The sequence below is a fragment of the Theropithecus gelada genome, chromosome 16, assembly GCF_003255815.1.
Source record: "Theropithecus gelada isolate Dixy chromosome 16, Tgel_1.0, whole genome shotgun sequence".
Lineage (NCBI taxonomy): Eukaryota > Metazoa > Chordata > Mammalia > Primates > Cercopithecidae > Theropithecus > Theropithecus gelada.
The window spans coordinates 36309377-36322297 of NC_037684.1; the positions used below are offsets into that span (position 1 = coordinate 36309377).

A 12921-nucleotide genomic window follows, 5' to 3' on the forward strand; every position below is an offset into this window, starting at 1 on the left:
TCACTTTTTAAAATTTTTTCTGAGAGTGAGAAAAAATAAAATATATGCTAATCCAGATAATTTCTTTGAAGTTTTAGAATACTTCTGGAAATCAGCATAGATTCAGCCAGTTGTACTAAACTCTAAATAGCATACTACAAAAAGTAAACATAATGCTGTCTCTGAGTTCTCACAGGAAAACAGAACTTTCTGTTTGCTAGGAGTAGTACATAACAAAATTTAAATTTGTTTCCAAAAGAGCTGAAATTGTAGTACCTACTTACTGACTTTCTAAGTAGGGAATGTTTATTGAGTATCTGCTACACTGTGATGCAATATAAAGAAGCATAAATGGGCAGGGTGTGGTGGCTCATGCCTGTAATCCCAGCACTTTGGGAGGCCAATGAGGGCGGATCACTTGAGGTCAAGAGTTTGAGACCAGCCTGGCCAACATGGTGAATGAAACCCCGTCTCTACTAAAAATACAAAAAGTGGGCGGGTGTGGTGGCGTGCGCCTGTAATCTTAGCTACTCTGGAGGCTGAGACACGAGAATCACTTGAACTTGAAATCAGAGATTGCAGTGAGCCTGAGATCATGCCATTTCACTCCAGCCTAGGTGGTAGACTGAGACCATCTCAAAACAAAAACAAGCCAAAAAAAACCACACAAATGAAAATGCAATCATAGAGTGCAATATTATCTTTCGTAGAATTTGAATACATAAAATCTCTTATAACTTAATCATAAAAAGGCAACTCATTAAACATGAGCAGGAGACTTGAGCAGATAGTTTACAAAAAAAAGAGTATATAAAAATATGCAAATGGCAAGCATGAAAACATGCTCAATGGCATTATCCATCAGGAAAATTCAAGGTAAAACTAGTGTGAGATAGTACTACATACTCAGTAGAATGACTAGAAGTTAAAAAAACCTGACAGATCCAAGGGTTGGTGAAGATAGGGGACAGCCTGATTTCTTACACCAGTAGAAATGTAAAATATTACAGCCACTTCAGGGCCGGGCGCGGTGGCTCAAGCCTGTAATCCCAGCACTTTGGGAGGCCGAGACGGGCGGATCACGAGGTCAGGAGATCGAGACCATCCTGGCTAACACGGTGAAACCCCGTCTCTACTAAAAAATAAAAAAAAATTAGCCGGGCGAGGTGGCGGGCGCCTGTAGTCCCAGCTACTCGGGAGGCTGAGGCAGGAGAATGGCGGGAACCCGGGAGGCGGAGCTTGCAGTGAGCTGAGATCCGGCCACTGCACTCCAGCCCGGGCGACAGAGAGAGACTCCGTCTCAAAAAAAAAAAAAAAAAAAAAAAAAAAAAAAAAAAAGTACTTGTATGAGAATATTCATGGCAATTTTATTCATAGCCAAAAAGCGGAAACATCCTAGGTGTCTCTTCACAAGTGACTGTATATACGAATTATGATATGGTCATACAGTGGAATACTACTTAGTAATAAAAAAGAGAATGAATTTCTCATAATAGAACAGTTTGCATGAATCTAAGAAACAAAAGACACAGTTCTGCCATCAGAGGGTAACAGTCTACATGAGGGTGGGAGAATGAGATACATTCACATATATAAGGAAACCTATTCAGGTGAGCAGTGCACTTACTAAGAATTCACTAAAATTAGTTGGGTGTGGTGGCACACACCTGTAGTCCTAGCTACTCAGGAGGCTGAGGTGGGAGGATCACTGGAGCCAGGAGTTGGAGGCTGTAGTAAGCTGTGATTGCACTGCTGCACTCCAGCCTGGGCAACAGAGTGAGACCCTGTCTCTTAAAAAAAAAAAAAAAAGAAGAAAGAAAGAAAAGAAATTCACTAAAATAAATCAAGGGCAGGAGACTAATTGGAGAAAGCTATAAAGAAAAGGAAGAATGTGTTCTGGGCATGGAAAACTGCAGCTATAAATTGCCTGTCAGTTGAAAATAGGGCATCTCAAGGACATTTATCCCATGGTATCATCTCTCACAGTACTTTATTCTTTTCCTTTGAATTCTTTACCACAGTTTGTACTTAGAACTACCAATTAATATATTTAGTGGTTATAACCCCCCGCCTCTCTAGGCTGTGAACACCAGTTTTTTTCTATGTTCTGTACTTAACATTCTTACAGTTCATGACGTATAATTGTTTTTAAATAAACCTATGTTCAATAAATGATGTTCTCAGGAATCAGGAGTATATAAGGTGTTCTGGAGTAAGAATTCTGCAGGGAGGCAGATACAATCTTCTAGCGCATGGAGGAGTTTTTCTTGTTTGGATCCAAAGTTTGGTAGCAAAGACCCATGGAAGATTTGGAACATCAAACTGGAAGTGTGCAAAGTGGTGTTCTGAGAAGATGAATTGTCAGCAGTTCTCTGGAAAAGATTAGAGAAGAAACAGAAAATAGGGAAACAGCTTAAGAGCTAGGCATTGATGTGGCCCAAATGTGAGATGCTGAACTCTTAAGATTAAAAACACCTAGGCAGGCTGGACGTGGTGGCTCAGGCCTGTAATCTCTGCACTTTGGGAGATGGAGGTGGGCTGATCACTTGAGGCCAGGAGTTCAAGACCAGTGTGGCCAACATGGCAAAACCCAGTCTCTACTAAAAAATAGAAAAATTGGCCAAGCATGGTGGCTCATGCCTGTAATCTCAGCACTTTGGGAGGCTGAAGCGGGTGACTCACGAGGTCAGGAGTTCGAGACCAGCCTGGTCAACATAGTGAATCCCCGTCTCTGCTAAAAATACAAAAATTAGCTGGGCATGGTGGCATGTGCCTGTAGTCCCAGCTACTTGGAAGACTGAGGCAGAAGAATCACTTGAACCCGGGAGGTGGAGGTTGCAGTGAGCTGAGATTGCACCATTGCACTCCAGCTTGGGCAACAGAGTGAGACCTCGTCTCAAAAAATAAAAATAAAAATTATCCGGGTGTGGTGGCACGCACCTGTAGTCCCAGCTACTCAGGAGACTGAGGCAGGAGAACCGCTTAAACCTGGGAAGCAGAGGTTGCAGTGAGCCAAGATCATGGCTCTGCCCTCCAATCTGGGTGATAGAGCAAGACTCTGTCTTTAAAAAAAAAAAACACACGCACACACATAGACAGATTGGGAAAGCTTTACCAAGGAAGAACCTGCGGTTGTTTCATTATTCTATCTTGTTTACTTTGTTTGAATAGGAATAGTAAGTCATCCAAGGAGTCATTATTGACTGTTGTGAGAAAGCGTATGGTTTTCAACAGTATGTTTCCTGATAATGTTAAATGTTTTAGTTTTAGTTTCTAAGAAGTGTCTTTATCCATGCTAATTGGTATTGAATTCCTTTTTTTGTCTGTTTCCCCTAAGTCAAAACAAGAGAAGATGGCATGTAGAGATAAGAGCATGCAAGACCGCTTGAGATTGGGCCACTTTACTACTGTCCGACATGGGGCCTCATTTACTGAACAGTGGACAGATGGTTATGCTTTTCAGAATCTTATCAAGTAAGTGAATTGTTACGATTAAATGGAGAATTGAAAAGTTCGTTTGGATTTTTTAGGTTTTCTGTAATTGTAGTCATTAATAATCCTAGTATTGGTAGTCATCTTTTCAGTTAGTTTTTTAGTCACCACATGTGTAAAGAAATGTATCGAATGAAGTGAAGTCCTGAAAAAAAACGACACAAGTAAAATCAGGAATACAAAATGAGTTCCAGAAAATAAAGAATGAGTTCTGCATTAAAACTTAAAAGAATCAGAATTGCTGAAGCTAAGGAAGAAAAACCTAGGGTCTGACTTTCTATCTTTCTAATTATATAATGAATTTTCATTAAGAGTCTGTTGAGCATTTATTGTGGATCCATAGAAAAATGAAATGTGAAAGGACCTGAGAAAGAATTTCCTGAGTTAAGTTTAGGTATAAAGCAGAATAAAACCATTGAAGAACTTTATAGGACATGTTCCTGGGATTATTTAAGGAGACAGTGTCCAGTCATCAGAGAGGCACTTCCTGGAAGGCAGTGGTGACCAGCCCCATTGCGTGTGCCTGTCTGCAGCTTGGAATCTTGAACATTCAGTGTCTTTGTCATAACTTTTGATTTGAAGCATTTAGGTATTTATTCCAAGGAGGGAATTAACATTTAAAATCCTCAAATTCCAACTGTGTGACTAGCTACCATTAGCTTAGATCTTTAAATGTATATAGATATCTTCAGATTGCAGTACCTTTTGGTGTATCTTTTTTTTTTAATCTCCAGGTCATGATGAATCGGAAGGTTCTATAGACTGCTTTCCTTCCTTCCTGTGTTTTTTTGCTGAAATAGCTTGTTGAGTATGAATTGGAAAGCATATGACTACTTTTGAGTAATACTGAGACAAATAAGAAACTTATGCGTGAAAGAAAATACAAATATTGATGCTATTTATAATATTTGTTAAAACTCACCTCTGAATTACATGTTAGTAGTCCTTGTTTTATGTGTGAAACATTAACCTCCAACTTAGATTAAGCATGTTTTTGCTTCATGATTGTTCCTCATGTATGTATATTTTGGTGTGTGAAGAGGCTTTCAAGTCAAAGAATACCTTGAAAGGAAAGCACAGACTTTTCTTAGGCCAGCACCAGACATTTAGAGCAGCATTCACTCTGCATTCTTAAGCATAGGTGGCTGGTGATAGCAGAGGTATCAGGGCAATATAAACAGCGGTTACATGGAGGTATGATACCTGTTTATAACATCCTGGCCAAGAAATGCAAGTTGCCCTGGAAGTGACATACCACCCAGTTTCCAAATTTGTTAAAATGGAATCAGAAGAAGATAAAACTTAAGATCCACATAGTGGCCAAAGCCACCTAATGCTTACACTGACTTCTAGTAGTGGTAGTGGCTCTGAGCAGCCCTGTCAGTGGCTACTATTTAGATGGCAGTCTTTTTAGATTTTGATTCAGGAAAGATGGTGAGTTTGTATAGAGATGTAATTAGTTTTAAGAAGTGCTTATGGCTGGGCGCTGTGGCTCATGCCTGTAATCCCAGCACTTTGGGAGGCTGAAGTGGGTGGATCAATTGAGCCCAGGAGTTCAAGACCAGCCTGGGCAACGTTATGAAACCCTGTCTCTACAAAATATACAAAAATTAGCTGGGTGTGGTGGCCCTCACCAGTGGTCCCAGCTACTTGGGAGGCTGAGGTGGGAGGATGACTTGAGCCCAGGAGGAGAGGTGAGTGATGCCGTGAGTGGTGCAGTGAGCCGAGAATTGCACCACTGTCCTTTAGCCTGGACGACAGAGCCAGACCCTGTCTCAAAACAAAACAAAACAAAAAGAAGTGATTGAACTTACTGCTGATAGTAGCAATATTTTATCTCATATTCTAAAAGCAACTTGATGCCCATGAGGGTCTGGAAATCTGTATGGTAGAATACAAAATGATGACTTTGCTGTAGAGCCATCAAATCAGAGGAAGTGAGACTACGTAAATGAAATCCCTAAGTAGGACTGTTCACTGTAGGTGGATAGCGCTGTTTTACTGTTTTAAGCCATATAAATGGCAAGAAATCTATGTCTTCTCTTGGAAAGCTGTTTCTGGCTGATGTCTATTAATTATAGGTGTTTTAGTTCCTGAAATTTTGCTTTAATAAATTAATTTCCTTCAGTATAGAAATTGAAATTCTCCAGTTGTAAAAGGCTATATCTAATAACCTCAGAGATGACAGTTCTGCACATGAGAAACTCCAAGACGTGTGAAGTAATTTGGTGGGTGAAGTAGCTGAACACTAGCAGCAATACTAGGTTTTATGGGAAGAGACAAACCTAAAGGCATTTAAAAAATGAATCAGATAATGACATATAACCTCAACAGGACCCTTAACACCGTTTTGTTGTTGTTGTTGTTGTTGTTCTTTTTGTTCCCTGGTTCTTTTTTTGAGTGATCTTTAATTTCCTAAAACAGAAGATTCGTTGTCTAATAGGAAATTTATATCAGATTTGTAATATTTTTTGGCCAGTTTAGTAATTTTTGCTTTCCACAGTATGTTTGAATCTGTTGAAAAAATAACTTATTTTATACTTCTGAGAAAGTAATGTTAAATACTAAATGTTAATGTTATTCAGTGCACCACTTTTTGTTTAAAGAAGTCTCAAACAGTCCATGGCAAGGCAATAAAAATTATTTACTAAGACTTTATGTTGAAATAAACAAAATTAAAGTAATGGGATTTGGCCGGACGTGGTGGCTCACACCTGTAATCCCAGCACTTTGAGAGACTGAGATGGGCGGATCATTTGAGGCCAGGAGTTTGAGACCAGCCTGGCCAACATGATGAAACCTTGTCTCTACTAAAAATACAAAAATTAGCTGGGCATGATGACACACGCCTGTAATCCCAGCTACTTGGGAGGCTGAGGCCGGAGAATTGCTTGAACATGGGAGGCAGAGGTTGCAGTGAGGCCAAGATTGTGCCACTGCACTCCAGGCTGGGTGACACAGCGAGACCCTGTCTCAAAAAAAAAAAGCGGGGGCGGGGGGGAGATTTGACCTGTGTACAAAATTGTGATCATTTAAGATGCATGTAATTAGAGGAAGAAATTAAAGCTTATAGCATTGTAATGCCAGTTCAGGTATTTCTGAAGTGTGACAAATTCCAGTATCCATTTTATTTATTTTATTTTGAGACAGAGCCTTACTCTGTTACCCAGGCTGCAGTGCAATGGCATGATCTCGGCTCACTGCAACCTCCGCCTCCCGAGTTCAAGTGATTCTCCTGCCTCAGCCTCCTCAGTAGTTGGGATTACAGGCGCCCACCACTATGCCCGGTGAATTTTTGTATTTTTAGTAGAGACGAAGTTTTGCCATGTTGGCCAGGCTGGTCTTGAACTCCTGACCTCAAGTGATTCACCGACCTTGTCCTCCCAACCAGTATCCGTTTTAAAGCAATTTATGTCAAACCATCTGATTCTCAGTCATATGATCCATAACAAAGTCATTCATTTTGTTGATTTTATAAACATTAGATCTTTAGGTATTGTATACCATTTCACAGCTCCCAGTTTGTACAGAATATATGAAATGCTGGGAATCTTTAAAAATCTCATCTGGCTGGTCATGGTGGCTCATGCCTGTAATCCCAGCAGTGTGGGAGGCTGAGGTGGGTGGATATCCTAAGGTCAGCAGTTCGAGACCAGCCTGGCCAACATGGGGAAACCCCATCTCTACTAAAAATACAAAAATTAGCCGGGCATGGTGGCATGCGCTTGTAGTCCCAGCTACCCGGGAGGCTGAGACAGGAGAATTGCTTGAACCTGGGAGGTGGAAGTTGCAGTGAGCTGAGATCACGCCACTGCACTCCAGCCTGGGTGACAGAGCGAGACTTCATCTCCAAAAAAAAACAACAACAAAGCCATCTGGGGTATTGACATGTTGTTTGAAGTTTTGAGGTTTCAGATGTCTCAGAGATGAAATAGATAACAGATTACTTTAAATAATTTTGTTAAAATAATGACTGGAAATACGTGCTTTTTTTTGTTTGTTTTTTGTTTTTTGAGATGGAGTCTCGCTCTGTTGCCCAGGCTGGAGTGCAGTGGCGCAATCTTGGCTCACTGCAACCTCTGCCTCCCGGGTTCGAGCAATTCTCCTGCCTCAACCTCCCGAGTAGCTGGGAATACAGGTGCACGCCACCACTCCTGGCTAATTTTTGTATTTTCAGTAGAGACGAGGTTTCACCATGTTGGCCAGGCTGGTCTCAAACTTCTGACTTTAAGTGATCAGCCCACCTCGGCCTCCCAAAGTTCCAGGATTACAGGTGTGAGCCACCGCACCCGGCCACAGTTTTTAAAATACCTTTACTACTCGTTACTTCTAGTGTAGTTGAAGTGTAGAAGGTAGTGTTGCTGCCGAAGGCGCCCGCCTTCCGTTCCTGGGATGCTGTAACAAATACCATAAACTGGGTGGTTTAAAGTAACAGAAATGCATTCTCTCACACCTCAGGAATCTAAAGATCTGAAATCAAGGTGGGGCGGGACCATACTTCCTCAAGCCTCTCGGGAACATCTTTCTTTGCCTCTTCAGCAGTGTAGCAGCCCCAGGTGTTCCTTGGCCTGCGGCGGCATAACTCCATTCTCTGCCTCCTCTTCACATGGTGCTCTCCCTGTGCGTCTCTGTGTCTCCTTTTCTTATAAGGACACCAGTCGTATTGGATTAAGGTCCTGTCGTGTCCAGTATGACCTCATCTTCACTAGTAATATCTTTATTCGCCCTGTTTCCAAATAAGGTCATATCCTGAGGCACTAATGACTAATATATCTTTTGGGGGATACAACTCATAATGGTGCAGAAGATTGATTATCTTGTTTTTCGTTTGCAGGCAATGGCTTTGTAAATAGAGTTATTTAGATTTGAGTGAGATGGATTTATTGGGTCCTCAATACTTCTGTAAAATATAGAAGAAATAGCCTCTTGCTATGAGTGATGAAGGGCGAGCAATCTCTAAAATTGATGCTATACAAGAAATAAAGATCAACTCTGTGAAAGGCACTGTTATACATGCTGGGGGATATATGGATTGCTAAGACATGATTCCTGTTCTATGAGAAGTTATAGTTTGACATAATCCAGACTTTGTACTCCCAAAATAAATCTAAATGAAGTACCACTGATAGTCTCTATTCTTTTCTTCTTCGATGTAAATAGCTAAACAGTTTCAAGAACATCAAGAATTTGTATGAGAATCCTTAAAATACATAACATTAATCTTTGGTGCATCAACTTTCATGTTCAAAGTCTTGTTCTCAGAATGTGCAGTTTAGGATTTCCCTAAAGATGTTTTGGAATCTGTGTCCCTTGTGTTATGGTTTATATATATGATGGCTGTGGGGATCCTTTCTTGGTGAATCTGAAGAGATTAAACATATGAATTGTCCTTGAAAATAATAGAAGATTGTTTTTATTTTATGTTTGATAAAGGTGATTGCTAAAATCTCAATTTTGCAAAATACTGTTAATCTTCAAAGACAAAATGTTGTGGCACTCCACTAAGCTACTGTATATTGTATGTTTATCTGTAGGGAGTTCAGAGTGCCTTACATTCATGGCCCCTGAAAGGGGTAGAAATGAGCTAAAGATGTTTACCAGTTTTTTAATTGGGAAATTCATGCTCAGTTAAGGTAAATGTTTTCTCCAGAAGAAATACTGTGATTTTACTTAAGGATTCTGTGTCTCAACCCAGATTTCTTTCAAGCCATGAATGATATATACAGTTGTCTCTTGTGGGGAATTGGTTACAGGACCTCCCTCAGATACCGAAATCCATGAATGCTCAAGTCCCTGATACAAAATGTGTAGTATTTGCATATAACCTATGCATATCCTCCCATATACTTTAAATCACCTCTGGATTACCTATAATACCTAATAAATGTAAATGCTGTGTAAATAATTGTCATATTGTTTATGGAATAATAACAAGGGAAAAAGTTTGTACATATTCAGTATAGGTGCAGCCATCCTTTTTTTTCCCCCCTGTATTTTCAATCTGCAGTTGGTTGAATCCATAGATGTGGAGAGCCAACCTTGTATATGTTCTGCAAGTAGAGATGAGGAGGTCTAGCTAATGATAATCAAAAAGAATTTTCAGGCAAACAGAAAATTCTTGAATTATAATTTTCATTTTGTTGTTCAATTGATGTCTAATCAGTGACCTGGCTCATCCTGAAGCCAAGGGCATAGTATTATCAAGTGACTGGTTGTTGCTTTGTAATACTCTGATTAGGTTAATCTTGCATACAGCATTGCCCTTCTAGATATGTGCAAATAAGCTGTATTGTGGGTATCTACCCTAGAGTAATCTTGGTTTTCTGCTTGTCGTTCTTCCACGAAAGACACTGTACTAAATCTGGAAAAGATCTGAAAACAGTGTTCAGGGAAGAGGGTAGAGCAACTTCCATTTGAGAGTAGGTTTTAAAAAATTAGATTCTGCCAGGCATGGTGGCTCACACGTGTAATCCCAGCACTTTGGGAGGCCGAGGTGGGTGGATCATTTGAAGTCAGGAGTTTGAGACCAGCCTAGTCAACATGATGAAACCCCGTCTCTACTAAAACAATATAAAAATTAGCTGGGCATGGTGGTGCACACCTGTAATCCCAGCTATTAGGGAGGCTGAGGCACAAGAATCACTTGAACCTGGGAGATGGAGCTTGCAGTGAGCCAAGATTGTACCACTGCACTCCAGCCTGGGCAACAGAGTGAGACTCTGTCTCAAAAAAAAGATTTTATTATTCCACAAAAATGAAGGTTGCTTCCACAAAAGAGAATGAGAGGAAAAGCACAGTAGAGGGAGAAGGAGAAGGGAGCTATCATTTGACTGTCAATTATGATGGGTGACTTAAAGACTAGCCTGTTAAATGGTTAATCTCCAATTTTGTTTATTTTTATATACCAAGTCTGTAAACCTTAATATCTGGTAGGTGGTAGGATACATGAGAGAAAGTGTTTTTTGTTTTTTTTTTAATGGAGTTTTTATTGGTCCCTAATTTGTAAACTAGTTAATCACAGAAAAATTTGACATCTTCTTAGGAAATACTCTAATGGTAATGGTGTTAGCTTAACTGCTGCTGTAAAATATGTTTTATGCTAATTCATTTTGTTCCCTATTCCCTAAGGAGTTCTTACTAATTGAAGACTTTATTGTGCTTTCTCTGAATGTATTTGTCTTTTAAAAACTTAATTTAGGTGTCACTGTATCAGTGGGCGGGGTTGATGTGTAGAGTAGTAATGGCTCCCTTAGACTAGAATAAAGGATAGATCTTAAAAGAAAATCTTGTTTACTTTCTTTAGCATCCTACAAACTTGGTATCTTTTCACACAAAACTGAGAAGCTTTCATCCAAAGAAAAATAAAAAAGAACTTGGAACATTTTACAACTTTTAAAATACAATTTTTACTTTTAATGGGTTCAGATCAGAGAATTGTTTTCTTAGCTGTTAAAAAGGAATCAGAAAATTGTTCCTTTTGAGTCAGAAAATAAGGTCACAATAGAAATTTGATACGTTCCTTCCTGCCCACTCTGAAAATAGTAATAACTAGTGTCTTAAAGCACAGACTCATTCCCAGGAAACATCTATCACCGATTATTTGGCCCTTCCAATCTGAAGTTAAAATCAGATCTCTTCTTGACTTAAAGGGGCTTATTTTTTCTGAAATTGGATACACAAGTGACAAATTGTGTGTGTTCCATAGCTGTGGTAAAACTTTTGACCCTCTTTGTGCAACATCTTTTATATTTCTAGGCAACAGGAAAGGATAAATTCACAGAGGGAAGAGATAGAAAGACAACGGAAAATGTTAGCAAAGCGGAAACCTCCTGCCATGGGTCAGGCCCCCCCTGCAACCAATGAGCAGAAACAGCGGAAAAGCAAGACCAATGGAGCTGAAAATGAAACGTATGTTCTTTATTGACGTGAACGCTGAGACACCACACCGCACCCCCAAATACAAACGTCCTGTTGATTGCCACTGGCAATAGTTGTAAATTTTGGAGTTCACTCAGGTTTAAACCTTCTTTTCAGTTACATTAATGGATTTGCTCAATTCATATAAATGCCATATAAAATTAATTGATTTTCTTAAAGCTGCTCTTTATTTAGGGCATTTTGAATGAGAGGGAAAAGTAATGTCACTTGACATCATGTCTTTTGGCCACTCCTGGTTAACAAATAAGACATCATTGTACTGAAATGATATTATTGCTTACATGTGGCTCCAGGTTGTGGTATACTAGTCGTCTCATGGGAGTTACCTGGCTGCTATTTCAAACAGAAGAATGCTCTTTACTGGTCAAAAGAGCACTTCGTTAATAGTCGCAAACTTAGGATAAGTGCCCCGAAAACCTGTTATGTTAGAAAAGGGTATTGTCCTAATAAGCCACAACTTGATCTCATCAGAATTGTTTCCTGTTCTGGGAATATAAGGAAAACACCAGTATCTTAAACTGCAGTATAGTCATCTTTTTCTTTGTCACTCAACAATATTTACATGGCTACCATGTATAGGAGTAGAAAATTCTAAGCACAAATGCCTGCCTTCTCCATTCATTTCTTCCTTTCTCTTTAACTGAAAGTAAGTTTCATATCCAAAGATAGCTTCAAAGAAAATGTATATCATATAACTTATCAACTAATATGTCATTTGTTTTATGTTTTCATATTAGTTCACAAAAACAACACATAATCCACTTCAGGTATAATAATATTTGTATTACATTATTGTTAAAAGTCTGTGGCATCCTAGAAATGCATCTTCTTTCATTCTACTGAGAAACATGGCTTAACACCAATCCTCACCCCATACGTATCTGATGTTTTGGGAAGTCTTGTCCTTGATATTCGTTTAGTAAGTCTGTGTTAAATGCTTATTTTATGCTAGGCCCCTTCTGGGAATACAGAGCTAAAGGATACAGCCCCAGCCTTAGGAGCCCACAATTTACTTAGGTGAGATGAACAGACGAATAAACTAATACTTACATTAAGTATAGCGATAAAAATGTGTGTAATGAACTTGGAAAACATCTTCCCTCGTGTAACTCCAAATAGTTTTGTTTTTTTTTTTTTTAAGACAAAGTCTCACTCTATCACCCAGGCCAGAGTGCAGTGGTGCTATCTCGGCTTACTGCAACCTCCGTGTTCCGGGTTCAAATGATTCTCCTGCCTCAGCCTCCTGAGTAGCTGGGACTACAGGCGTGCGTCACCACGCCCAGCTAGTTTTTGTATTTTTAGTAGAGATGGAGTTTCTCCATGTTGGCCAGGCTGGTCTCGAACTCCTGACCTCAAATGATCCACCCACCTCAGCCTCCCAAAGTGCTGGGATTACAAGCGCGAGCTACTGAACCCAGCTGAAATGTTATAAAACATTTTCCCCTTGATTTTAAAGACTAGTCAAGTGCAATAATCAGAATGAGAAGAGGGGAAGAGTATAGAGTCTTAAAT

The 12921-nt window shown here is 39.7% G+C and overlaps 1 protein-coding gene across 6 annotated transcripts in view; it reads left to right on the top strand.

Moving 5' to 3' along the window:
- Window positions 1–12921, top strand: part of TLK2 (tousled like kinase 2) — a 162313-nt gene that overhangs the window by 106071 nt on the left and 43321 nt on the right. For 5 of the 6 annotated variants that reach the window (XM_025362100.1, XM_025362101.1, XM_025362097.1 and 2 more), the window contains 2 exons: window positions 3317–3453; window positions 11227–11379. In XM_025362100.1, the coding sequence (XP_025217885.1) occupies window positions 3317–3453; window positions 11227–11379 (290 nt within the window). Of the gene's footprint in view, window positions 1–3316; window positions 3454–11226; window positions 11384–12361; window positions 12427–12921 lie in introns of all 6 variants that reach the window. The other variant, XM_025362096.1, reaches the window with a different exon arrangement.